Below are 27,213 nucleotides of genomic sequence, written 5' to 3' on the forward strand. Positions count from 1 at the left end.
AGATAAATTTTCCCACAAATTAAGTGTTTTTTTAACCCAAACTCTAAACAAAGCCTTATTCTGCAATTGGACAAATGACAGGTCACCCGAGGTAAGTTCTGAGAGGGTTTCCCCCTTCTCTTTGCATTGACACAAATTTCTCAAGCATTGGTGCCAGAATATTGGGCCACACATGGAATGATTGTGGAGGACATACCATCCAGAGATGGAAGACTTTCTGAACATGCACCAGTCCATCTTATACCTGCGGCAACAAATGGAATATGAGACAGCTAGGCATGGAGGGCCCATCTGTTTCAGTTTGGGATTTATACAAGAGGATCAGAGAGGATCAACAAAGGAGGGGTCCATCATGTGTGCATGAGGCAATGAAGACTGCTCTCATCTGTTTTTCGAGTGTTCAATCACCCAAGCAATTTAGACTACGGAAGCTCATCGGGTTTGATATCACATCCAACGAGGCATGCTGGAGCTCGCTCTTGGGTGGTGCGTGCAGAGTAAATTGAGATGATAAAATTTTGGCTCAAATGTTCACTGGTAAAATACAACAAATGAGTTAGGATCCCAATAAAATATTGTGCACCTATGCAATTTTTTTATCCAGAGGTAATGTGGATATAGGATTTATGATGTGAGATAGTACTTAATCACTGTTCATTAGCCAAGAATTTCATGCCAAGACTTTGTGGATGTATAGAGAAATCATCTCGATGTATATTTAAAGGGAGCTGATGTCTTTGTAGTAGAAGTATCATATATCTTTTTTAAAAGATAATGCATCATACATCTTTTATATTTAAAATAAATACATTATCTCAAATTCATGCTTAATATTATTGTTTAATATGAAAATTGTGAGCATAAAATGTTTTTCTCTACAATGAAAACCTAGAGTTCGATACATATCTTCCCTAAACAAACCAGTTGGTTCGTAGAAGTAGAAGTAGGATGTCTGAGAGGAAGGGAGACAGATGACCGATCAAAAGATGGATAGGACTTGATCAATGGGGAATGCTGGCTGGAGATCTAGAGAATGAGAGAGGACTGCTGGTGGAGAGGATCATGTAGGGTAGAGAGAGTTCCAGAGGTCTGAGGCAATGATTGATCAGGAGAGGCAGATGGAAGAATCACAATTCAAATTCAATATTCTGATCTACAAAATGCAAAAACCCCAAAAATATCCAAAATACCCAAGAAGTGGGGCGAGGCTGATATCACTTCTGAAGAATTGAGAATATCAAAATTGTCAGCCAGAGTTGGGTTGGCAACAGACCCTCAGACACAGTAGACTCGGCACTTGGAGCAAGCATGTAGAGAGAATTCTGGCATCAAAAAACGTGTGTGATGGGTGATGGTGGAGAGGTGGTGAAAAGATAAAAGATTTTTTAAGAATTCCAAGAGTATGTGAGTAGATCTTGGTCTTAGTGATTCCAGGTGTAAAATTTTCCAAGAGTATGTGAGGAGAATCAGCAATCAAATACAAAAGTTCCTACCCAGCTAGATAGTATGGGTTAGCCAAAAGAGCCAGAAAGTTGCCAGGAGGTTGTGGCCAAGAAAACCTGAAGAGCCTGGCGAGAGGACCTTTCTCAGGCTTGCAGAAGTACAGAACTGTTGATTACGGGAGTTATCTTTTTCATTATCTTTGTCTTTAATCATGTAATTGGCCCAAATCTTAGCCCACGAGGAGGAATTCTCGAGCTTACAAGGACTCGCAAAGAGAAGCAAGCAGAGGATGCAGGTGTCCGTGCTCAAGAAAGGAGTCAGAAAGAGTCATGTTGCAAAAGAATCTCCAATTACCTATTCTGACCAGACCAACTGGGTCCAATAGCGAGCACATCATGAGTATACCTCATGATGGATAGAGATTGATGGACTGAGATGGAGTGTAGTGTAATGTACTTATATTCATTTTATTTATTACAATCACATAATCACCAACCTGTGCAGCTACCATTCCGCAAAAGGATATTACTTCGGAAGGCCTCTCATTTTTCTATCAATTTGAATGTCTTGGATTTGAATTTTTTTGGTTCTTTATTGGTCATTGTGATGGTATATCACCTTACCTACTTTATTTGTAGCCAAAATTTTTATCATTATATGATGAAAAACTGTATTAATTTTTCTCTTTTCTGAAGGACTCCTAATTATTTCCAGGATTTTTGAAGACTGTGGTCCAAAATTGCTGAAGGGGGATAATTCCATGGCGACTACTTCCAATGACTTACTACACAATGTGGTCAGATATCATGTGCTGTTAGATCATACTTTCCACCAAAGTCATGACTATGATATCAATAGTCAGCATCCATAGTGTGCTAAACATTTTTATCGTTCCGAGGGGCAGGATATCTTTTATTGTTTGGAAATCCGGAGTCTCCAAATATTTTGGATTAGGTAATTTGATTCGTTCCCGCACTGGGGATGGATCGGAATCTGATTGTAACTTCAATTCCAACCAAGGATGATTTCAAATATCCATTGTAACTCGAGATGAGTGGATGGGGGACGAGAGATAGCGAGGTTCCTGTGATAGAGGGGAGGAAACGGGAATGTTGAGGGGATAATGAAGGAATCACCGAGGGACAGTTGCAGGCTCGGCAGGTGATGCCGTCGTCGACCTGAGAACGCAAGGAAATCACAGGAAATCATGTGATTTCCTGCCTAAGGCTTGATCGAAGTGGGGCTTAGTTGGGTTTGTTATGGTTGGGCCTGTGCTTTGGTATTAGGCCCTTGTTGGGTCTTCCTCCTTACATAAACCTGTCGTCATATCATATCATTACTACCCCTTATTTCCACCAGCTTGTCCGCAAGCTAGAAAACTGGAAAATGATTGCAAAGGGTGGAAGTGAGTTCCCATGAAGCTTCAGACACTGGTTGTCCCTCAAGTGAGTGAGTACCTAACAGCCTGCAGCAGAGGGACAGAAAGCGGTGATCTTTCCGGAGGCGACTTGCCATACTCGTTCTTTGATGAGAATTGGAGGGAACAGCTGGGAAGAACGTTGGTTGGAGCAGCTCATTTGCGCTGCAACACATGGAAGACAGGGTGAATGTGGGTGTCCTCCAGTAGAGCTAACTAGTAGGTGACAGGTCCGTAGCGCTTGACAATGGGGGTATTGACCAAAGTATTGTGGAGAGAGTTTCTCGAACTAACGCTTGGCATGCGATTGCAGACGATAAGGTCGAAGCTTAAGGTAGACAATGTCATCCACTGTGAACTCCACTGGATGCCAATGCTTGTTGGCTTGGGACTTCATGGTGACTCTGGCGGAGTCCAAATGCCGTCAAAGGAGACCCAGGTGGGCCTCCCATGCTCAGAGTAGGAGATCCATATCATCTAGCACAGATGGAGCTGAGGCATAGAGGATGAGGGTGGGTGGCAGGGGCCCATAAAACGCTTCAAAAACAGTCATCCTGATGGTTTAGCAGTACGAGTTGAAATAACTCTACTCCCCCTAGTGTAACCTCCAACTCTAGTGTCTTGGTTGATCTCTAGAAAACAGCGAAGGCTCTTCGAACAAAAAATGTAGCACTGCTCCAAATCCATCCGTCTTGTTCTCTAGGTCATGGGCACCTTTGATTCTAAGCTTGATGCATGCCCAAGAACTCTGCCACCCTCTATTCTAAGAGGGTGCCATCTACCAACGGGTTCCATGCGTTGTCCCAACGGTCCCCCACTGTGGCATCTGGTTATCGGGTTAGTGCAAAAAGCCATGGAAATGCCTCCCACAGAGGGACACACAACAACCATGTATCCAACTAGAATTGAAACAACAAGCTGTCTCCTAGCCTGGCAGAGAAGAAAGCTCAGACTCTAGGGAAGATATGTCTAAGGCCCTGCCAGAATGGCAACGCCCCTCTGCCTGGGGCCACTTTCGTATCCCAGTTTAATCCCTAACCATAAATGCCTCGCAATATGACAAGTATTTTAGTTAGGCATATAGAAGACGGCAGTCTGAGCGGGAGTTGAAGCAGTTGGAAGGGAATTCCCGGCGGTCAGTTGGGGAAGAGATCCAACTGGATCTCTTATCGTTTCTTCTCTCTTTTCTTTTGTTCATTGAAGGCTTGTGTATTCCTTCAGCTATGTTTTCAATCGAAGCTACATTGTCGACTTAAGGATCAATATAGTGTGGAGTTCGTTAGTCATTTTCATCTATAGCAAACTGGTATCAGAGCCTCGTCGATTGATGACCTCCCACATGGAAGAACACCGGTCGGGGCGAGTAGGGAAGCCAATGGATGCAGATCCAGTTGCCGACATTTTGATGCAAATATTGAAGCAATTATCACTGATGAATTCCAAGATCGAGAGTAATGCTGCGTCAGCGTCCACTACTGCTCCGGCGGCAACAGTAAGTACAATGCGGTTAGGCAGTGTACCTATCACTTGTGAAACCTCGGTGGAAGCTAAATCGACATTTCGCAAAGGAGATCTACCTATTTTTTCCGGGGATCAGGCGCAAGGATGCCTCAATTGCGTTGAGAGGTTTTTCTTTGTGAATACATTATCAGATCCCCAAAAAGCTTTATATCATTTCCTTACATTTAGAAGGGTCAGCTCAAGCCTGGTTTATATATGCAGAAAAGCAGTTTGGATTTGAAAACTGGTTGGACTTCAAGCATCAATTTGAACGTCAATATGGTTTTTCTTCCAAAACTCTTCGGCAAAAGTTGTTCAACTTGCACTAGGCTGGTAATGTATCAGATTATAGAGCAGAGTTTGAACTACTAGTGGCTTACCTTCCACCGTTAGATCAAGATGTATTGGAAATTCGAGCGGAAGTTCCAAAATATTGACCACCAGGTATTCAGCAGGTGATGGACGTCTCCATTGAAGCCAAAGTTAACCTGACAGTAATGTGTCAAACCTGGCCAGCCAACCAGCATGGCTCCATCATATCCTCCCCAAAGGAAGCACGATCGAGACCATTCCAAGCAAATATCGCTTCATATCCATTATCAAATTATCGGAGAATCCACGCGCACGCAACCTTATTGACGGACAAATCTCACTGTCTCCGCTGAGAAACCAACTGAAAACCTGTCGCGACCTCCAAGAAAGAATATCATGAGATTAATTGATGAAGAGTTCAATTCGAGGAAGGAAAAAGAGCTTTGTTACCATTGCAATAATAAGTATCTCCCAAGCCACAGGTGCAAGAGAGAATTAAATATATTTTTGGTTCTACAAATACAGAGCATGAACACGGCATTACTAACCAAATGGGTGGAGAGAATTATGAATCCACAGGAGGATTTAGTCATCAATTTATTGCGTGACATCTATGGTAAGGGTCTAAATTGGGACAGAAAGGCAGATATGTATCATGGAGCATCGCCATTATGACAAGGGCTGAGACAAATCTTTCCAAGGGTGCAAGGTTTTTTCTCGGCCAAGTTAGGCGACGGTAAGAGGTTCCAATAATGGAGAGATGCATGGTCGCCATGGGGCATCCTTAGTGAGATATTCCCTCGGCTGTATGCACTTGCCCAAGATCAAAATGCCCACGTGTGTGACTGCTCGGAGGGCGCGTGGAACCCGATCATACAAGTTGCCTTATCCGACCAGCGTGTGTCGAAATTCATAGATATGCAGCAATCCCTATTTCAGTTACGACCAGAAGATGGAGAACGAGATGGTTGGACATGGACAAATGGCCCCTTCTTGGCCAATAAGGCTTATACGATGGCCCGAGAGGGGCAAGAGGAAGACATGGCACTAGTCAGCACATGCAGATTCATATGGCGCCAAAAAGTCCCATTGAATGTGCGGTTTTTTGGGTGGCTGCTAGTAAGGAAAAAGATTAATGACAAGAGTCTTTCTCAAAAAGTTAACCCAGATACTTCGTCGCAATGCGTGCTGTGTTTGAATGGGGAAGAAGATTGCAACCATCTTTTCTTTGAATGCTCCTTTACTCGCACAGTTTGGGCCAGCCAGTAACTCTCAAGGTTGAAGCTGACATCTGAACAGGCCTTTTGGGATACGGCACAGAATTACGTGGGAAGAAGAAACAAGGAAGGGGACCCAGCACTAGCGGTGTTGTGGGCCATCCGGTTGCATAGAAACAAGGTGTTGTTCAGAGGTAGAAGGGCTTCTACCCATGGAGCTATACATGAAGCAGGACTTAAGGCAGCATGGTCCTTGCGAGCGACGGGAAGTGAAGGGAGGTTTTGATGGTGATTGATAAGCATATAAAGGGCTTGTGAGGTCCTGACGGGAGGTTCACCGATTCGTCGGGTGTTTCATCCCCTTGTTATAGTTAAAAAATATATATATATTTATATATATTTGGTTCAAGAAGAAGACGCAAATGAAGACTTCCCTTACACTGACAAAGATCTAATGCAATTGGATGTCACCCCTATTTTAGAGGGCTCCCTATGCACAATACGCCTCACCCCAAGTCCCAATGGGTTCTATGAAGGTATGGGGAGAGATTTTGAGTCTCCCTCTTATCATCCTTATTGACGGCAGTGCTTCTCATAACCTCATTCATATGAGGGTCAGAGATTTTCACATACCTATTGAGGGGTCAATGCGTTTTACCTCATTTTGGGTGATGGTTCTATTAGAAGAGCGACCGGACTCTGCATGGATGTACCACTGACAATCCAGGGACTAAGTTTTTATCAAGATTTTATTCCATCTGACTTGGGAACTATCGATATCATTTTTGGCATCCAGTGGCTGAAAACTCTGGGGTGGTTTTCGTGCAATTACGACCAGCTAATTGATCAAGATCTTGCGGGACGACCATATCTTTACTATCCAAGCGGATCAGACTCTAAACCTTACCCTTTCTTCCCACATCATCCAGAGCAGGCTCATCAAGATTGGCTTGAATCGCTGGAAGCAACTATTAATCTCAACAGTAAACGCACTCGTCATCCAGTAGAGGTATTTTCTATTGCTTCCACATCATGCATTATCTTCTTGCAAGAAAATTTTCCAATAGTTTTGACACTCCAAAATCCCTACCACCCAAAAGAGCAGTCAATCACAAGGTGCATTTGATCCCCAGATCGAAACCCATCAATGTACGACCCTTTAGATACTCCCACCAGCATAAAAAACATATTGGAAGGCCTGATCCAAGAAATACTTTACACCAACATGATTCAACACTCTAACTGTCCTTTCTCCAGCCCAGCATTACTAGTCAAAAAAAGACGGAAGCTGGCACATGTGTTAATAGAATAATACACTCAATAACAATACCACACCCAATCGATTTCCTATCCCAATTATCAACACTCCAATTGTTAATAGAAGAATTACATGGAATGGCAATTTTTTCCAAGCTAGATTTACAATCAGGTTATTACCAGATCAGAATGGACCCCGAGGATATTCACAAGGGCATTATGAATTCAACGTTATGCCTTTCGGGCTGACCAATGCACCAGCCACCTTTCAGGCTCTAATGAATACAATTTTCCTGAAGTTTCTCAGAAAGTTTCTTTTGGTAGTCTTCGACAACATCCTAATCTATAGCAAAACAAAAGAGGAGCGTCACTCACATCTTTCGACAGTTATCAAGTATTGGCTGACAATCAACTGCAGGTCAATGTTTATAAGTATTGGCTGACTATCAACTGCAGGTCGATGTTCATAAGTATTGGCTGACAATCAACTGCAGGCCAATGTTCAGAAATGTAATTTTTTCCTACCTCAGCTGGAATTCCTTGGCCATTCGATCTCATCCCAAGGCATCACCACGTCTCCTTCCAAGGTTTACGCCATTAATCAGTGGCCCATACTTAACACAATTAAGCACCTCCAGGGTTTTCTGGGACTGGCAAGAATACTATTGAAGTTTTGTCCCTCAATTTGCAGCCCTTGCTCAACCGTTGACCCATCTACTCAAAAAGAATTCTTTTCACTGGTCCGAAGATGCTGAAAAAGCTTTCCAAAAACTTAAATCAGCACTATCATCAACACCTATTCTCGCACTTCCAAATTTTTCACTACCTTTTGCCATTGAAACGAATGCGTCTGGTAATGGTATTGAGCCCTGCACTGCAACGCCTTAATTGCAAGCTGGCAATGAAGAATTTAAACTCTCCAGCTTGAGGGGGAGTTTTTTTTTAAATAGCTTGAGGGGGAGTGCTGGGAGAGCTATTTTTATTTAACCCTGCAACGCCTTTATGTTTATATCCCTGTTCAGTTTTTTTGGTTGTTGTATTCCCTGGTGGGTCTCACTAATGGCTAATGGACCCCTCTCCTGAATAAAACTAGGGTTTTTCTCCCATAACAGTTAGTGGAGTTTGTCCTCTTTTCTCTTTTCCTACAGCCAGAAACGTGCGGCACATGATCCATAATGCTAAGTGGGGATAACCATAATCCTCATATGAATAAATAATGATAACGATTCTGTTGCATTCTGAGAGAAAGAAAGTTCTCAACAATTTGTAGGATGTGTGCCCCATGCTCTTATGTGACAGCATTATCATGTCCATGATAATTTCAGGAAGCTTCACTGAGGAGAGATACATTGTGGAGAAGTCTTCTAAGAGTCGGCGATCTATCGGCCAAACAGATGAACTCTTCTATGCAGACTCCTATTCGCACAAATATCAATCATCATTATCAAGTGTCGCTGACTAATTTCTATAACGAGATTAGTCCAGACATATGTGAAATCCTTTTCAGCATCCCCAGCTTAAAAGACAATATATCGTACCTTTTTTAGTATCTCCTATCCATTAATTCCCGTAGTTTATAATGACATACTAGAATGTTAAAAGATATGGATCTTCAAAATTTTTTTGAGAAAAAGGATGGATCTTTATTATGTCACTGTGGCTCTATCTGTCCTAGGCTTTTCAAAATACAACCATTTTTGGAAAAATGTCCTTTTATGTTTCTTATTTTTTTGGTATCTTTTACAATGGCAGATGTCAGTGAGAGCTGCTGCGAAGGAGTTTATGTTTCCTCTACCTCTTTTGGCTGTTGCGCAACAGCAACTAATTATTGGTTGTTAATAAAATAGTTTGGTTATTTTCAAAAAAAATAAAATCGTTTGTTTAATTTGTTTATATCTTTGAATTCAACTTCATGAAATTAATCCATGGTCTTTAATTTCACAGCTAAACCCAGAGACCCTGACTCTGATGGAATTATCAAGGTTGGTTTTCTTCATGCTTGGTCCGTTAATGGATTCTTTTTTGCGATCCCATATTATTTTTTAAATTTAAATTATTTTCAAATTTATAAATTGACATTAACTATATCATTGTAACTTTATAGGTCTGGGAAAAGTATTTTGGGGTTAGTATTAGAGATGCTGCTGAGAAGGAGATGTACAGTCCCAGTCTTTTGGGAGAAAAAATTATGACTGTATCACCAGGAATCAGGAGAATCGCATTTATTGGCCTGGGCGCTATGGGTTTTGGCATGGCCACTCATTTACTGAAATCTAATTTTTCTGTGATTGGATATGATGTAAAATCTTTTCTCATCTCTGTGTATTTACTTATTTAAAGGTTTATCGTTTATCTTTGATTCACAATATAAAGTATTATTCAAAATAGTCATTTTAATCATTTACATTTTTTATGATGTTAATATAAATAATTTAGAATGTGATGCTTTGAGAACCGTTGTTTTTTTGAATTTTAATTAATATATTTGCAGTGACATATTGGGATTCGATGCTTCGTAATTTTATATTTTTCTACTTATTTTGCTTTTGTCATAGTTATATTTATTTTGTGAAGCCAACGGAAGAGTTCATTTCATAGTCAACTGGTTGTGCATTGTATGTTAATATGTAAATGTAGGTTTTGAGAAAAAGGTTGTCTCCACATTATCATTCTATTTTGAGAACAAGGTTATTGATGCAGCTCAAAAGAAGGGCATACTATTTCCATTGAATGTTATGATATATGTAGAAGCGAGTGTCGAGGTTGACAGAGAAGAAATGGAAGTCTTACTCTGGGCTGTGAAGCCCTCAATATTGATTCAGAAACCCAATGGAAAAAATTGTCCATATGCTTCTATTTTGTTGTTGTTAGAGTTGCTTGAAGAATTCATGGCTTTGTCATCATTTTTTTCATGGTATATGATCCATTGGAGGATATTATGTTTCCCGATAATGTTATGTTTTTGCGATCATTAGAGTCACCAAAATAACTCAGATCTGAGTTATCATCTTTCTCATGGGTAGCAGCACCTGGCATAGACGTCTTATGCTCCCCTTTCCCTGTCAGTCTTAGCACAAAGGAATGTGGACAGGATTAGGGGACATCATCCAATATCTCATCTAAAGAAGGGAGTCAGAGATAATGACATAGGCAGACCTTCCTCTTCCTCATCCTGAACCCCTGGTTACTCGAGCAATGAAGTTTGTGAGGAATCACCAAAGAAACATTTATTCCTTATGCAACTCTCTCCATCATACAGATCCAATTTAACAAATTGGATCTCACAAGGTAATTTTATAGTATTAAAAGAAGATGGTCAATAAGATATAAGCTAAAAATTTTATGAATAACAGGAAGAGAAACAAAGAAAAGAGGGTTAGCCTCCTGACATTTTAAAAAATTAACCTCTCTGACTTTATAGGTAGTGTTGTTTATCTCGGAATACTGTGGTTAAAATATATATATTTTAACTGAAAATTCAGTTTGATATTCCTTTACTGTATGTTAATTATTACTGTCTTCTATTATTATAATCCACAAGTGAGTGTATGGTTCATCTAATTCATTGTATTCTTTTAGTCATTTTGGCTCGATTGGATTGCAGAGAAGTCCTTTGGGGAAAGATATAATTACAGTGAAAGATTGAAATTAAAATATTTGCATTAAAGTTTTTTTATTTTTTTGTGAAGGTTTATGAGCCTGTGCTACAAATATTTTCAGACTTTGGTGGTTCTGTTGGACATTCTCCTGCCGAAGTATGTAGAGGTAACATGAGATATGTGCATTATCTCAAAATTGGATGGAATCTAATTTTATTTTTTGTGTATAATTGAGCAAGACAATACATGTTATATGATTATCATTGGTGATCCTCTGTGCAATTTTCAATACCAGATGTGGACGTGCTGATCATCATGGTCGCAAACGACATTCAAGCAGATAGCATTTTATTTGGTGATGGGGGATCTGTACCAGGTATACGTAATGAAAAGACTTTGGAGGTTGAAGCAACTTTCTCGATTGGCACATCAAGATCCTCTTTTCTTTGTAGCTCTTCCTCTTGGGCACATCTATTATTCTTTGCTCGACTGTCTCACCTGGATATGTAACTAAGCTGGAGCAACGTCTCAAGGGTACAGCTACTCTTCCCTGGAATACCTTTTATTAAATTCTTTGTATTATCTGTCTTCAAAAAAAATATTTTCAATTTATTTGTTTTATTATATTTCTTGAATTTCAGGAATGAGATTGGTTGAGAGATGCGTTGATTATTTTTTGGTATATAATATTGGGCATTAGAACTCTAAAAGGATATTAAATCATTAGATTCAATGGTTGACAGTAAGCCTTATCTGTGTTGAAAATTCTGTATTGAAAATAGCCGCAACTAGCACATAAATGAAAGGATTTTATTTAGATCTTATTTCATTAAGTTTCGATAACGTGTGTCAATATTTAGTTGCTCCTGGATTTTGTCCTTCTGAATCAATCTTTCCATTATGCATCAGATGAGAACAAGAAACTTAAATTGGTGGATGCCCCTGTCTCTGGTGGTGTCAAAAGAGCTGCAGATGGAACATTTACGGTATATTTGATTTTTCTGATCAATTTTACCATCAATATTTTAAAATTATTTAACTTAGCTGACTGAACATAGTATTAAATGTTTTTGTTCTACAGATAATGGCCTCTGCAACACAGGAAGCTCTTGAACATACAAGTTCTGTTCTTTCAGGTCGAAATAATCTTCAAAATGTTTCCGTTTTGTGATGCATAAGCTTAATTTTATTTCGATATATTTTCCCTCGATATGGAGAAACATGTAATGACTTTTATTATCATATTTCAGCATTAAGTGAGAAGCTTTATGTTATACGTGGTGGGTGTGGAGCAGCTAGGTAATACTATCATTTTGAATTAGTAATACTATAATTTGCATGATGGACTCTAACACTTAGACGTACCTGGAAGAATCTCAAATGTGCATTATGTTTTGCATTTTCCCTAAGGTCTCTTTTTCATGAGAGTTGTTAGCAGAGAATAAGAGGAGCTTACCTTACCCTTACTGGTCTCCAGTTCTGTAAAAATGGTTAACCAGTTACTAGCCGGGGTGCACATAGCAGCAGCAGCTGAAGCAATGGCATTCGGGGCAAGATGTGGACTTGAGACTAGAATGTTGTTTGACTTAATCACAAGGAGTCAAGGGAACTCATGGTATGTGCTAAATCTCAATGTTTTCCTGAATATTTAGCCATCATGTGCATTAAATAAATTCTTTATAAAATTAAATATTTAATAGTTATCAAACTATGATAAAGAAATTCTTCTTTGATTTAATCATTCGTAGCATTTTTTATCCACCTCAGGATGTTTGGGAATCGTGCACCTCACATGCTGGACAATGACTACACACCATATTCCGCAATCGATATTTTTGTGAAGGATCTTGTACGTACTAGATCATGGAAGGGACCCTATAGCCTCTTTTCTTTGTGTAATTGTGAATCCTAGCATGTTTTCTTATTTTTCTCTTTATTTTTTGGTTCTTTTTTCATACCCCAAATTTATAAGGGGGTCGTTTCATTTGTCAAATGCTTGAATATAAACCTTTGTCCACTAGGAATTTGCTTCACCTCTCAATCTCTCCACGTTCTCGATATTTGGTGCCATACATGTCAAGAGAACCACCAGGAAGACAAACTGTTGGTGACAGTTTCCACAGTGAAATGAATGGAACAAGAACAAAAAGAGGGCAAAATGAATCTCATTTTTTGGTATGGGATTTGTGTCGGTTAGATAGAAACTTATAAGTGGAGCCAAACCATGTACCAATTCACTAGGGATACCTGAATCCCACAAATGTCAGGAGAAAATTGAAATACCTAAAAGACTGGATACAGTAAAAAAATTGAAAAGAATCCCTAGTGGAGACACTCCCTCACAAGCCGACTTTCATGCAGAATGCTCAACAGTCCCCCAACAGAAGGTCTTGCAGTGCACTGTCTTTGATACTCAAGTGCTGCCAAACAGCCGTTTCAAATACACAACAAATGTCTTATCTCCAAACTTCATATTGACACAGGTTTACAGAAGTATGCCTCAATATAAACCAAAATAATGATACAAGGAGGATTTTTTTGGCAACACTCCAAGAACATCATTATAAAGACACTTGACCTTTACAATCCATTTTAACAGTCAGTGCCACATACACCCGACATGTCAGGTCACTCCCTTCCCTTTGAACCAGGACACAGCAGAGCCAAAGTCACTAGAAGAAGATTGCTCCCTGAACTCAAAATAAATGGGATGGACAGATCTCAACTGGACTGTGGGTTCTCTAGTACCTTTTTGAAGCCCTCGGCCTACCAAAGGTGTCATCATTGAGTATTGTTGCATGGAAAACTGCAATATCTATATTGCTCAAATAGGTTCCCTTTAAATATGCACACAAGAGGGAGCGCTGGCAGAAGAAACTTTCTTATTTGTGCTGGCCCTAGGGCTCTTCCTTGATAACAAAACATTAGTGAATTAAGAAGAAGAAAAATCAATAGCTCCAATCATTCGGTTTCATGTAATACTCCCTCTATCATCCTGGTTGCAAACTGCTGATTGGAAAATCTTTGTGCTAGGGAATTGTCAGCAACGAAGGATCAATCCTTAGCATCCCTCTCAACCTCTCTGCCATTGCTCACCAGCAGTTTGTAGCAGGTAACATATACTTTTTTCATTAATTTGTATTCCTTAACCATCACCAGTTGGCATACATGTTTCTTACAAATATCAATGCCAATGTCTTTGTTTGGATCCCATTCTACCTTATATTTCTGCCGTAATAAGAATTTCATTGGGATTCTATTTCTACTTTTTTTCCATTTATAAGAAACTATATCCAATTTGTGTTTTCGTCACCCTATGGCATGACAACATGTTGACATATTAGGTTCTGCTTCTGGATGGGGCCGACTTGATGATGCTGCAGTTGTCAAGGTACTCTCTGTCGCACAGATATTTATTTCTGTTTGTAGGAAGTAACTCTTTTTTAACTCAAAACAATGTTATTTCTGTGAATAATAAACAGAGAGAGAGAGAGAGCGTGGAGAGAGAGTCATAAGTTGACGCACCTCCAAGATGTCTCTTAAAGGCAAGTTGAGCGTGCGACATTGGCTAGAAATAAATCCAGCCAGACAGGGAAAAGCATCCAAGGTTTCAGTTACTCTTTTGGGCAGTAGATGCCGAGGTTGGAGTGGGGAAACACATGCAGCCAGAGGGGGAAGAAGGACCTATTATCTTTCTTTGTTCGTTATTGTTAGATCATCACGGCCCAGTTAGGGCTAATTTTACTAACTTATGGGCCTGAGGCCATGTACGTGTAATAGACTAATCCTAGGGATCTAATGGAAAAATTAACCTAAAATGGATTTAAATAAAGGCCCAATAAGGGCCCATTAATGGCCCACTAAGGACCCATTAAGGGCCCAATAGTGAGGGGCCCATTTAGGGAATATATTAGGTCCATTAAGGACCTAATATATGCTGGGCCTGATTTATATCAGGCCCAGCCTCCAACAGCTATAAATATAGCTGTTGGAAGTCCTTTTTTGAAAAAGGAATCTCTTCTGCAGCTTTTTCCAACGGTCAGTTTTTGACCGTTGGACAAAAGCATTAACCTCTCTCTCTCTGTGAAAATTTGTATAAAAGGGGCATCTGTTCAATAATAAAGATCAGTTCATTTTTGCCCCAATTTTTCTGTCTCTTCACCACATTCTCAGAAATTCTCTCTGCAGTCCACTAACTCATCTTTTCCTTCAATTTATTACAGTTATCATCTACTTCTATCTTCCATCATTCTCCTACTATCTCATCTCGGCTACCTCAGGCTTTCACCTGTTTGAATTCACAGTAGATTGGGATTTCTGGGAGTGAATGTCTTGATATGGATTGCCATCTCGGCTATCTCATCTCGTTATTCATCGCCTGATATCTGAGACAGTATCAGAGATAAATAAACCTAAGGTCCAATGTGCCCGCATGTATGTATCATAACATTACACCTAAACCTTGAATGAAAACATTTTGAAGATAAGGGATTTAAGTGTCATTTGTATCTTGGGCTGACTACTCTTCATTAAGGAGAGGGAACCCCTTCTTTAATCTGACTTGGTATTTTTCCTCATCCATCAGCCCGCTACTAGGCCACAAGGAGGAACCTTGTTGCCCTTATCTTCCACAATCTATCCATCCATAGTTTAAAAAGATCACTTGCACCAAGCTTGGGGAACAAGAACAGGAGCCAGAGAATCTCGGTGAATCAGAGTCTGTTGTAGGGGAAAAAAGTTGGGTTTATAAACTTTGATTCACCTTCAACGTGCTTGGTATGTTCATTGAAACAAGATAAAACAGGGGTCAACTCAAAGTGATGGGCAGGCAGCTAGAGTGGAGGGAGGCCAAGCAAGTCCAAACATGTTACCCCAGACTCTAGGCACTGCGACAAGGGAGTTGGTTACCAAGATAAGTGATATGATGGAAGGCCGACGATCGCGAACAAGCAGAATAGGCGAGGAAGGTCTCGTTTACAAACGTAAGGAGCTTGGCATCCGCCATGAAAAGAGGCTAGTAGCGTGGGTCAAAGCCGGAGCTAGTATCGAAGGGCATGTCAAGGAACAACACCAAAACAGAATGAGTGACGAAGGAGTCAACAGCGACACGAGGGAAAGGTAAGGAGATCATGAACGACACCAACAGTGAGGAAGTAGAGACTGACCACCAGCGTAAAGCTAGCGAAGAGGACCGTATTACTGATCCTCAGGCTAAAAGAATAGCGTCAACCCTAGGTCTAAGGTTGGCACAGATTGAGACAGTTCATCATGAGATACATTTCATGGAACGGTAGAGGCCTCCGAGATGAAGGTAGACGGAGGGTGGTGGGGGCTACCTGCGAGAATGGGGGGCATCAGTGGTATGCTTATAAGAAACCATGTTGGAAAGCTGTGAACCAAGGGACTGGAACATAGTGGGAAGAGGCTTCCATGAGGGGTTCCTAGCGGTAGATGCGGTTGGGCGATCTGGAGGGGTGGTGATAGCATGGAATGAAGCACGGTTTTCAAAAGTGGCCACGTGGAAGGGGCAATTTACTGTAGCAGCAAAGCTTAAGTGCTTGCAAGACAATTTCGTTCTGGTTATAGCCTCGGTATATGATCCTGTAAATGTCCAACGGCGAATTGAACCATGGAGGGCGCTCGCCGACCTTGCAAATACATTCCATGTTGTTTGGTGGGGACTTTAATGTGACACTAGAAGCAAGAGATCGGCCAAATGAAGCTGGAGGGAGAGACACCGATTCGGAAACCTTATGGGCCTTCATTTCGAAGTCATCACTTCAAGAAATGGGGCCCACAGACTGCATTTATTCATGGCAAAGCACGTCGGGCCAAAACAGGATGTTGTGCTTGGACAGATTTTTATATGCTCAGTTGAGCTCATGGAAAGATTCCCACTAGCAGACATGCGGTCACTTCTGCGCCCGGTTTCAGACCACACACCCATTGTATGGACTGCAAATGAGTTGATCAATAGGCCAACATACTTCAAGATGGACAAATCGTGGCTCCAGGAGGATGGTTTCAAAAACAAGGTGACGGAAAAGTGGAGGTCACAGCCCAAACTCAGATACAGTGACGGAAACGTTGACCGCGAAAATCCACGGGCTGCCACGTAATCTTGTGGAGTTTCAAAAGCGCATACATATGCAAAGAAAGAAGACCAGAAACGAGGCTTTAAGCAGAATCAAGCAACTAGATGACTTAGAGGATACACGGTGCCTGGAAGTAGAGGAAGCTCTGATAGAAGGAAATGGAGAGGGGTGGTAGCTGTGGAAGATATGAAACTAGAGACAAACTGGAGACAAAGGTCTAGACAGCTGTGGCTACATGTTGGAGATACTAACATAAGATTTTTTCATCTAGTTGCAAACGGGAGGCGCAGGTCCAACTATATTGGGAAACTAACAATGGGAGGCCAAGTCCACGACAAGCCACAGCAGTGGGTCGCGCAATTGCAAATCATTTTCACGAGCTCTATGAGAAAGGTAGACGCAACCAATGGAAGTGGTGTGGAAAGGGAGCTCAAACTTTAGCAAACGCACACCAAGCTGAGTTAATTCGGCCTTTTGCGGAAGAAGAAGTCAAGGGGCTATTTTAGGCCTCAACAGTGAAGGGGCGCAGGCCTAGACGGCCTGCCAGTTTTCTTCTACAAAGAGTTCTAGGAGCTAGTGAAATCTGATGTGATGGCCACACTAGACAAGTTTTGACAAGGGTCAGGTAGTATGGAAAAATTAAACAAGGCATATTTGTTCCTGCTGCCAAAACAGATTGGTGCGGAAATAATTGAGGACTTTAGGCCAATCGTTACAAAGGTTCTGGCGAACAAGCTAAGAGAGGTGATCAGGGATATCATTGGACCCTCCCAATCAGCATTCATACTAGGTCGCTTACTGGTTGATAGCGCAGTCGCAGCAGGAGAGATATTAATGGCATGGAAAAGGCATGGGACCAAAGGGTTCATGTAGAAGGTTAATTTTGCTAAGGCGTACGACATACTAGACTGGGGCTTTCTTTGGGCATCAATGAAATGGAGGGGCTTCCCTAGTGAATGGATCAGGTGGGTGAAAAGATGCATTACATCACATTCCTTTTCAGAGTTGGTGAACGGAAGGCTAGAAGGCGGGTGGATACAACCACAACGGGGGGTGAGACAAGGATGCCCGCTTGCACCTCTACTATTCGTGTTAGCTGTTGATACACTCGCCACATGCATGAATCTAGCTTGCGCACATGGCCTTTAAAGGGGATACCAGATACCTAGCTTTCTAGAGGGGATACCGCTATTGTAGTACGCGGACGACACCACCATTTTTATAGAAGGCGAAGAGGAAGAAGCAAAAAATCTTTCCACAGTACTCGACTTGTTCGCAGATTTCTCGGGTCTACAAATCAATCGAGCCAAGTCAGCTTTGGTGAGCAGTGGGCTATCTCAGGAGGAGGAAATGCAGTGCACTGGGGCACTAGGTACACCAATTGGCAGTCTTCCTATGCGAGGTTGTCGAAAGCGGACTGGCAACCGGTGAAAGAGAAAGTTGAAAGACGTTTAGAAGGTTGGAAAGCCAAGGTTTTGTCTTGGGGGGCCGGTTGGTTCTACAAAAGTCAGTACTGTCAGCAATCCCCATCTTATATCTCTCCACTTTCAAAATGTCAATTGGCATTAGTCAAAGATTAAAAAGCCTGATGAGACCACAAGCGCAGAATCAGACCACAGGCGCAGAATCAGACCACAAGCGACGTTTGGCACTGGTGGCATGGGACACTGTCTGTAGACCCACCAGTCAAGGAGGGCTAGGAGTCTTGCACTTACCATGTATGAACACGGCATTACTAAATAAATGGGTGACAAGGCTCATGCAACCCAGTGAGGACCTCGTCATCCAGATGTTCTGGGATAGCTACGGTCGGGGTTTGAATTGGGATGATAAAAAAACCCTTATCAGAAGGGCGTCACCCTTCTGGCAAGGCTGTCGCCTAATTTTCTCCCAAGTTCTTGAGTTTTACTCAACCAGGACAGGAGACGGCACTATATTTCGCTTCTAGGTAGACAAATGGGCACCATGCGGCCCCCTTTGTGATACATATCCGAGGTTATTTGCGCTCAACCGAAATCCTGAGGCCATAGTGGGTGAATGTTGGGACAACATTTGGAACCCGGTAATTGACGGCGCTTTGTCAGACAAAAGGGTAGCTGAATTCATGGACATGCGGCAGGCCTTGCACCACATCCGACCATGTTTAGGAGTAAAGGATGGTTGGGTTTGGAAAAATGCCCCCTTTTCAGTCAAAGAAGTCTATACAAGGATCCGCCAAGGGAATGAGGACCAAAAGACCATAACGACGTGCCAAGCTATATGGTGCCTAAAAGCCCCCTAAAGGTAAAGATCTTTGGGTGGCTACTGTACCGCAAGAGACTGGTGACTCGTGCCTTCCTGAAACTGTTGTACCCAGAGATACCGACGATTTGTATCTTTTGCACACAAGGAGAAGAGGACTATGACTATCTGTTCTTTGCATGCCCTTTTGCACGAGCAACTTGGGCTACTCAAACACATCTCGAAATCAATACGACATCAGCTGAGGCCTTTTAGGAATCCATGCAAATAAATGGAAATAGACAAAAAGAGGAAAGGGGCCGCGCACTGACGGTGCTCTGGGGAATATGGCTACGTCGAAACGATGTGGTTTTCAAGGGGAGGGAGGCCTCACTGGACGGACTCACCCATGGGGTCGACAACCTCATTGCGGCATGGTTCCCGCGAGGGGGGGATAGAGAGAGGAGTGGTTAAGTATGTATCACACAGGCTCTAGGGCCCATGTACTTCTCGGGTGGTTACCAACTCGTCAGATGACTACCTTTTATTTGTTTCCAAAAAAAAAAATAGGGGTCATTGTTACGATCTATTTCCCCTAGTAAGCCCACTAGGGGTGTTCTCCTCTTTGCATTTGTGTCTTGCATTTCTCTTAAAATATGTAGCCCTTCAAATAGGAAGGCAGGAATGGAAGTTACATTCTAGTGTTTCCCTCGACAACGTCCACTCTGTCGGTTCATCATACCTCCAATACGCCCACTCCGCCCTCTATCCACCATCCTCGCTCCCTCAATGTCATCCATTTCGCCTAGGTTAGCACCCTCCTCGTCCTTCTAGGTACATTCCCCCGGTGGGGATCGTATCAGTCACCCAGTTTTTACAACAAATCAGAGTCTAGTTGCCGTCACTACTCTTATCTTTAACTGAAAGACTTAATCGAGACAATGTAGCGACCAATCCAAGAACAATGAATCTATTTGAGGCTATAGAGTACTTTATTTAAAGGACAAACAACAGGGGTCAAAGAAGAGACCTGATACCTGAGAGAGAAGGCCATATAGATATCCTACTGAAGTTTCCTGTGCAAGAAGGCATTCCTGATGTCAAAATGTTGAAGATTCCAGCCAAAATGAGTGCCCAATGCAAGTAGAATGCAGACCATATTCATTTTTGCCACTAGAGAAAAGGTTTCATATGAATTAACCACCCAATGAGCCTCTGGAATGAATCCTAATCAACTGGACCACCAACTTCCGTTTTTCCAAACTTCACATTCACTCCAACTGGTCAATTGACTAGCTAACAACCATGTGTCTCTTTTTCCTGAAGCAAGTCAATGATATACTTATTCTGTGAGATGAATATACCTTCCTCAATCTATGTTTCTATGATACCCTGGAAATATTTCATGTTTTCTGGTGGTCAGAGCATCAGTTTCTGGATCTTAGTGTTTCTGACACCATGTTAGAGAATGTCATGCACACACCAGAAACAACCTTTAACAGTCAGGCAATGCCCTTGAGGAATTTCTGCTATGATCAGGCCACAAAGAGCACAGGAAAGGGTGAGAGGAGAAGTTTCTCGTGTGAAGAAAAAATGGGGGGAAATAATCTGTTTCACATACAGGATACCCTTGCAACTATTATGGTTTAATCTCTATACGATGGTTGAGAACCATCAAAATGACTAGGACATATCCGTAATTACTTAATATGTCAGTTCTCTTAAGGAAAGGCAAGAAAAGAAAATAAAGAATGTGTTTATGCGTATCATATAATCTCTACAGCTTGAGAAGAGACCACCGAAGAACAAGGAGCTTAAGCTTTGACTATGATGTGATGTAATCCAGTGTTTAAGCTTTAATACGAACAATATCTCTCTCTCTCTCCCTATCTCCCTCTCTCCCTCTCTCTCTCCCTATCTCCCTCTCTCCCTATCTCCCTACCTCTCTCTCCCTATCTCCCTACCTCTCTCTCCCTCTTTCCCTGTCTCTCTCCCTCTCTCCCTATCTCTCTCTCTCCCTCTCTTCCTATCTCTCTCTCTCTCCCTCTCTCCCTATATCTCTCTCCCTCTCTCCCTATCTCTCTCCCCCCCTCACTCTCTCTCTCCCTCTCTCACTCTCCCCTGCCTCCCTCTCTCCTCTCTTTCCCTCTCTCTCTCCCTCTCTCTGTTTCCCTATTTCTCTCTCTCCGTCTCTCTCTCCCTCTCTCTGATGGCGGACGTCGTCGGTGATGTCATTCGACGGGTAAATTCCCTACAGATATGAAACTATGTAATGCAGTGTCCTACGCAGATGTACATGCAGGCCTGACTCGTGGGGTTTCGCCGAGCTCCAAGCTCCGAGACGGGCGACCAGTGACTGTGACGGTGACCTTCTGACCCTCATCGGAGAGACGACGGCGACTACGGCACCGAACAGAGTAATTCCGTAGGTGCTCACACGTAACGGATGGGATCGACCCGTACCTAAGAATTCACTCAAGTCGTAGTTTTCTGAATATGAACTCTCACCTAATTTAACCCAAGCGCGGTGGAGTGCACCCAAAAATATACTGTAGAAGATAATATAACTCACGAGGAAGGGGAACAACATACCTCGTGGGTGATGTCGCACGTCGTCGATATATTCGTTGGTGCAATGGGTGGTGCGGGAAAGTGTGGTGGATGCGTGCCAGAGACGGTCACGGTGTCAGCTGACAGGCAGTGGAGACGCAGCGCTGGAGCGGGATGCAGGAGACGTAACGCTGGGGGACAAGGGCGAGGGAAGAGAGACGTGTGGTGGTGGGGCGGCCCGAGCTATCGGTTCAGCCAGCTGGCGTGACCTCAAAATGGATTGGCGCGGGCAGAGTCAGGCGGCGGGAGCGAACGGCGGCAGGGACACGAAGGCAGAGCGTGAACCAGTGCAGCGGCCGGCATGCTGCGAGGCAACGCGACGGCTCAGCAGAGCAACGAGCGCTGCAGCTCGGAGTGGTGCACCTCAGAATAGGCAACGCGCATACGGCAGGACGATTCCGGGTGAGGCGTGAGCACAGGCGCAAGCGGCAACAGCGGCATTCGCAGATGGTAGCAGCGTTGGCCGCGGCAGCACAGGACACAGGGGGGGCGCAGGCTGCGGTAGCGGTGGTCGCAGGCAGTGGCAGCAGCTGCTGCGGGCAGTGCAGGGTACGACACAAGCATGGGCCTGAGTGGTGACTACTGCTGCTGCAGGCAGTGGCGCGAGAGGCGGCGCGTCGAGCACGAGTTGTGCGCAGCTTGCTGCACGTCTAACACCAAGTGGCGCCGCCGCTAGTAGCATTAGAGGCCCGGCGGCGGCTGGCAACACTGGTACCGACGGCGAGCACGAACGGCGGTGCTAGTGCACAGACAGTGCAATGGATCTGGCATGCGGGACTTGTCACGCGAGCGGTGCAACACCTGCTCACGCGTCACAGCTGCATTGACTGCAGCGGGGGATACAACCGCGACGGTCATAGACCAGGCGGCGCCCAAAATGGGGTCGCGTGCAGGCTGGCGACAGAGTCCGAGGGGAAACGGCGGCGTCGCGGCCGAGAGCGGCGGCGTTTCGGCGGCACTATCCTCTTCTCTTCTCCCCTTTCTTCCTCCTTCCTCTCTTCTTTCTCCCCCCCCTCTTCTTCCTCTCCTTTCTTCTCCCTTTGTGAGACTTAGGGTTCTCACGATTTCACAACACAGAATAACACTAAAGTCTGAATGTTAAGGCGCCCACCGTGCCCTTATATAGGGGCATGATGTGCCCTTACAAAGGGTAGGATAGCCCTTAGTAAGGGTATGATATCCCTTACAAAAAAAAAAATACATGTAAAACACAATGTCAAAACACAACGTCATGAAACATGACAGCACAGAGACATGACACATGATGGGTGCCAACACGTACACGGTAAAACGACGAACATAACAAGCACGTGCCAAGAGAAATTAAAACCTTTGAATGCGTGGATGTGCTTCAACCGGGGTATTTGAACCCAGGTGTTTTCACCTTCACTTTTGCGTGCTGGTCGGACTGGACACAAACTGGCGGGGCAGTTGATGACGTTGCTAATGGCTACGAAGATGGCTCCGATGGAGTGGGCTGGCACGCTCTATTACTATCCCGCTCTCACTATCACCCTATATCTCTCTCTCTCCCTCTCTCTATCTCTCTCTCTATCTCTCCTCTCTCTCCCTTTCTTTCGAGTGAAATGTCCTTTGCAATTGGCCATTGATAACAACTTGTAAGACCTATAACAGTTTCTCTTGCCCTGGATCACCTTAGCTAATTTCTGATGTCATAAAGGAAATACAGGCACTCTTTATTTTATCACACCATTGCCATTCAGCATGTGGTGTCCATGTCTCCAGTCACATGCAATATTTTTCCAACCAATGCTTCAGCCCAAAGACACTGTCACCTAGATGTCAGTCTGCTGGTGCAGCTACAATTTATCTGTGTCATCTGTGGAACTGTCTTGCAGTCATCTGTCTCAACCACCTGCAAGCTTCAACTCACATCTCTCACAATTCATTGATCTGCAGTTGACGAATATTATGTGAAACTTTTGTTTGACCAGGTCAGAGCATAGATTTTATTTATCACGCTTGAAAGGACTGCTAATGGGACCTTGCCCATTGACCACACTATAAACAAAGCATTTATCCATTTTGGAACTGAAATCTTAAAATCATGTTTTACATCAACATGCATCTTTTATTATGTTCAAAGACATTTTTTAACTTTACTGATCATGTCTTGTGCTCTTTGCATCATTCATAACACAGAGTTGAAAGTAGTTACTATTTTTGTTGTGTGGCAGGTCTACGAGAAACTAACTGGGATCACTGTGGAAGGGCGCCATGCAATTCGTAGCACAGAAGAAGTCTTAAAATTATTACCCATGGAGTGGCCAGAAGATCCTTTCTCTAAGATAAAAGAGACGCAAAATAAAAACTCTAATAAGATTCTAATTGTATTGGATGATGATCCCACAGGAACACAGACAGTTCATGATATTAAAGCCTTGACAGAATGGTAATCCTGAGGGATTTTAACCTTTTTATTATTTTTTTCCTTATATTCAAGTCATGCTCATTCAATAACTTTGGTTAATTGACTGAGAACTTCCTTAATAAATCTCAATATTGCTCGGCTTTAACCATGAACTGTGTAATGTGAAATTCAGGAGTGTTGATTCTCTCGTTGAAGAATTCAAGAAGAGACCTGAATGTTTTTTTATTCTAACCAATTCTCGATCCTTGAGCTCAGAGAAGGTAGCCAGTCATCCATAAGTTACTCGTTAATCCCACTTTCTCATTACATGGTTCATATATGACATGATGACATTGGAACCTATTTGACTCAGCAGGCTTATTCATTGACCCAAGAAATTTGCAGAAACATAGATATTGCTGCTAGATTAGCTGGAGACATTGACTTTTCTGTGGTTCTGAGAGGAGATTCTACACTCCGTGGTCATTTCCCAGAGGTATGTTTCCTACTTTTCTCATGATGTTTTACTTTTCTTTCAGAAATCAATTTTTTTATCAAAGATTCAAGGAGTTAAAGTATTGTTGGCTATAGGAACCAGACGCTGTTGTCTCAGTACTTGGGGAGATGGATGCTTGGATCATTTGTCCTTTCTTTCTTCAGGGAGGCTGCTACACTATCAACAACATTCATTATGTCTCAGATTCTGGCAGGTTTGTTTTTTATTAACTAGTTTTTTTGTACATGTATTTTTTTCCAATGTGCCTCTCTTCATTGCAAGTAGTCTAGTCCCGGCTGGTGATACTGAGTTTTCTAAGGACGCTGCATTTGGTTACAACTCATCCAACCTATGCGAAGTAAGAACATCTACATGTTGTTCAGAACACTGTTGAAGCATCATAGATTCAGTACTAATGGATATATTTTCTTAATTTTCTGTCCTTAGTGGGTTGAAGAGAAGACCAAAGGTCGAGTGTCAGCCAGCTCTGTGGCATCAATATCTATTCAGTTAATTAGGAAGGGAGGACCGGCTGCTGTATGCGAGCATCTTCTCAACCTCCCAAAGGTAAGAACAATTATTGTTTTGGTCTTAATTTGGAACTGTTTACCTCTAGTGGTATCTTTGGCGTATGTTTATCGCGGGTTTCTGTATTCATCTCCTATATGGAAGCTGAGAAGTCAAGAGTTGAGAGGGAAGCAGTGACTCCAAAGGAAACAGAAAGAGGCTCAACCCTCATAAACCTTTTTAGGGTTCATTACATGATATTTATAGAGAGGAGAGAGAATCCAAGATGGGCCTCTGTTAATGGGCCATTACAAAGAGATTTATTTTTTTTAAAATGAGGTCACCCAAGACCTGCGATCCTCCCTTTATCATCTATGTATAAAGTCTATGAATATACATGTGAACCAAAGGGTCCCCACACCCTTTGTTCACGGTCTTCTATACCAAAAGGAGTCTAGATTAACCATGTCTTCTACGACTCCTCTCTTCTCTTGTAAATAACTTCATTAAGGTGCAGCCATACTTCCTGAGCACTGCAAAGAAATGTCCCTCTTCATACTTCCCCCTGGATAACCCAGCCTGTAGGGAGTCCCAAAAGACCTCTACGAGGACATAATCCATGCTGTTGACTGGCTGACCCACACTGCCCCTGCAAATGGGCATTCAAGCACACTATGCCAGCCATCATCACCAGTTTTCATCTGAGGAGCAGTCTACAAAAAATCTCATCTTTAGTGGGATTTTTTGTTTTCGTATCAATCAACATGCATGGATGGTTTCTGGCTCCTCAATTTTTTGACAGCTGATCTGCTCCTATACACCCTTGTGACCACAATGGACGCACCTGGGATCTGCTCGAAATACAAACCTAAGTTGCATAAGGGTATCAAGATACAAGGATAACAAACCCTACCCCTTATCAAGTGTGGGTCAGCCAGTCAACTGCATGGATAACAAACATATGGTGCCTACCCCTTAATAAGGATAACAAACACCCTTATGCAACTTAGGTTTGTCTTTTACTCTAACTGACTACAATGATGGTGAGAGGGACCCCGCCACCATGCTCCATCTCCACCCTCTTGTTCCTCTCTTTATCTTGCTCCCACACTATTTTCCCACCTAGTGGATTTCTGCATTGAGGGTTAAAATTGGTGATTCTGTGGATTTCGAATCTAGCCACTCCCAAAATATTAGGGCATTGTGAAGGAAGAACAGAGAGGGAGATATGAAATAGAAGGGCCTAAGCTTCATGAACTTGCAGATAGTACAATTTTTATCTCAAGGTATTCATTTGTGAGATACCAATTCGAACTTTCGCAGATGTTATTTGAAGATGGAATTCATTAAAGATTGAAACATTGCGGGTGCATGATACGATCCTATCCCCTCCTCTAAGGGTATCTTAGGCATTTCAAGTCATCTTATGTTTAGCTTAGACTGTTTCCTTTTTCTATAAATATGTATAGCCCTTCTTTTAGGAGGGCAGTCAAATATCTGCCTCTTGGCTCACCATCTCGACCTTCCCATCTCGGTCCCTTCCCCTTGACCATCCAGCAATCCCCTATCCCTGTGATCATCTCACCGAATCTTGATCCGGCTCCCCTCCAATCGGATCCCTACCCCTGCTGATCGGTTCTCTTCTAGCATTGGACAATCCCTGTCCCACTATTGTCAACCCCTGATCTCGTCTTCAGATGGCTCATCCCTGGTCGATCTTTGCCTCCTCCGTTCAACCCCTACGAACATTCCTGTTTCTACTCTCTGACTCCAGGAACATCTACCTGGCCTCGCCCTTTACTTCCCTCCCAATACATTGTACAGATCAAAAAGGTTACTATTAGTGTGTTGGATAGATCAAAAGGCATAATATTGAATTCAAAGTGACCCTGGTGTGTCTTGAATGTCATTTTATGAATATCAAATGATATGTTCAAACTTGTTGTAACCAGATTTTAAGTCAATTTTAGAGAATACCAACATGCCGTTCAATTCTTTGAGTAATTTGTGAGTCATTGGAAAAGGGGTTGTGATTAGGTCTTTAGGCCAACTGGGTCATATTAGGCTCCCTTATAGTATTAAATGGTTTCAGCAGCGATTTGACAGGCATTTTATTACACGGCATGATCTTCTTCATGGTGAATCAAGACAAACGCTGAAGATAATCAG

The 27,213-nt window shown here is 42.7% G+C and overlaps 1 protein-coding gene across 1 annotated transcript in view; it reads left to right on the forward strand.

The window, feature by feature from the left end:
- The window catches only part of LOC144713967 (ketose-bisphosphate aldolase class-II family protein), a 48,963-nt gene that overhangs the window by 10,870 nt on the left and 10,880 nt on the right, over positions 1-27,213 (forward strand). Inside the window, exons 10-30 of the mRNA XM_078588707.1 lie at positions 2,158-2,239; positions 3,174-3,299; positions 8,899-8,977; positions 9,091-9,128; positions 9,251-9,445; positions 10,836-10,911; positions 11,041-11,147; positions 11,198-11,279; positions 11,655-11,731; positions 11,827-11,881; positions 11,996-12,044; positions 12,223-12,360; positions 12,513-12,594; positions 13,779-13,857; positions 14,090-14,136; positions 23,869-24,083; positions 24,235-24,322; positions 24,418-24,537; positions 24,633-24,751; positions 24,823-24,895; positions 24,985-25,104. Coding sequence (XP_078444833.1) covers positions 2,158-2,239; positions 3,174-3,299; positions 8,899-8,977; positions 9,091-9,128; positions 9,251-9,445; positions 10,836-10,911; positions 11,041-11,147; positions 11,198-11,279; positions 11,655-11,731; positions 11,827-11,881; positions 11,996-12,044; positions 12,223-12,360; positions 12,513-12,594; positions 13,779-13,857; positions 14,090-14,136; positions 23,869-24,083; positions 24,235-24,322; positions 24,418-24,537; positions 24,633-24,751; positions 24,823-24,895; positions 24,985-25,104 — 2,047 coding nt within the window. The remainder of the gene's footprint in view (positions 1-2,157; positions 2,240-3,173; positions 3,300-8,898; positions 8,978-9,090; positions 9,129-9,250; positions 9,446-10,835; positions 10,912-11,040; positions 11,148-11,197; positions 11,280-11,654; positions 11,732-11,826; positions 11,882-11,995; positions 12,045-12,222; positions 12,361-12,512; positions 12,595-13,778; positions 13,858-14,089; positions 14,137-23,868; positions 24,084-24,234; positions 24,323-24,417; positions 24,538-24,632; positions 24,752-24,822; positions 24,896-24,984; positions 25,105-27,213) is intronic.

The sequence above is a fragment of the Wolffia australiana genome, chromosome 16 (assembly GCF_029677425.1).
Source record: "Wolffia australiana isolate 7733 chromosome 16, ASM2967742v1".
NCBI lineage: Eukaryota > Viridiplantae > Streptophyta > Magnoliopsida > Alismatales > Araceae > Wolffia > Wolffia australiana.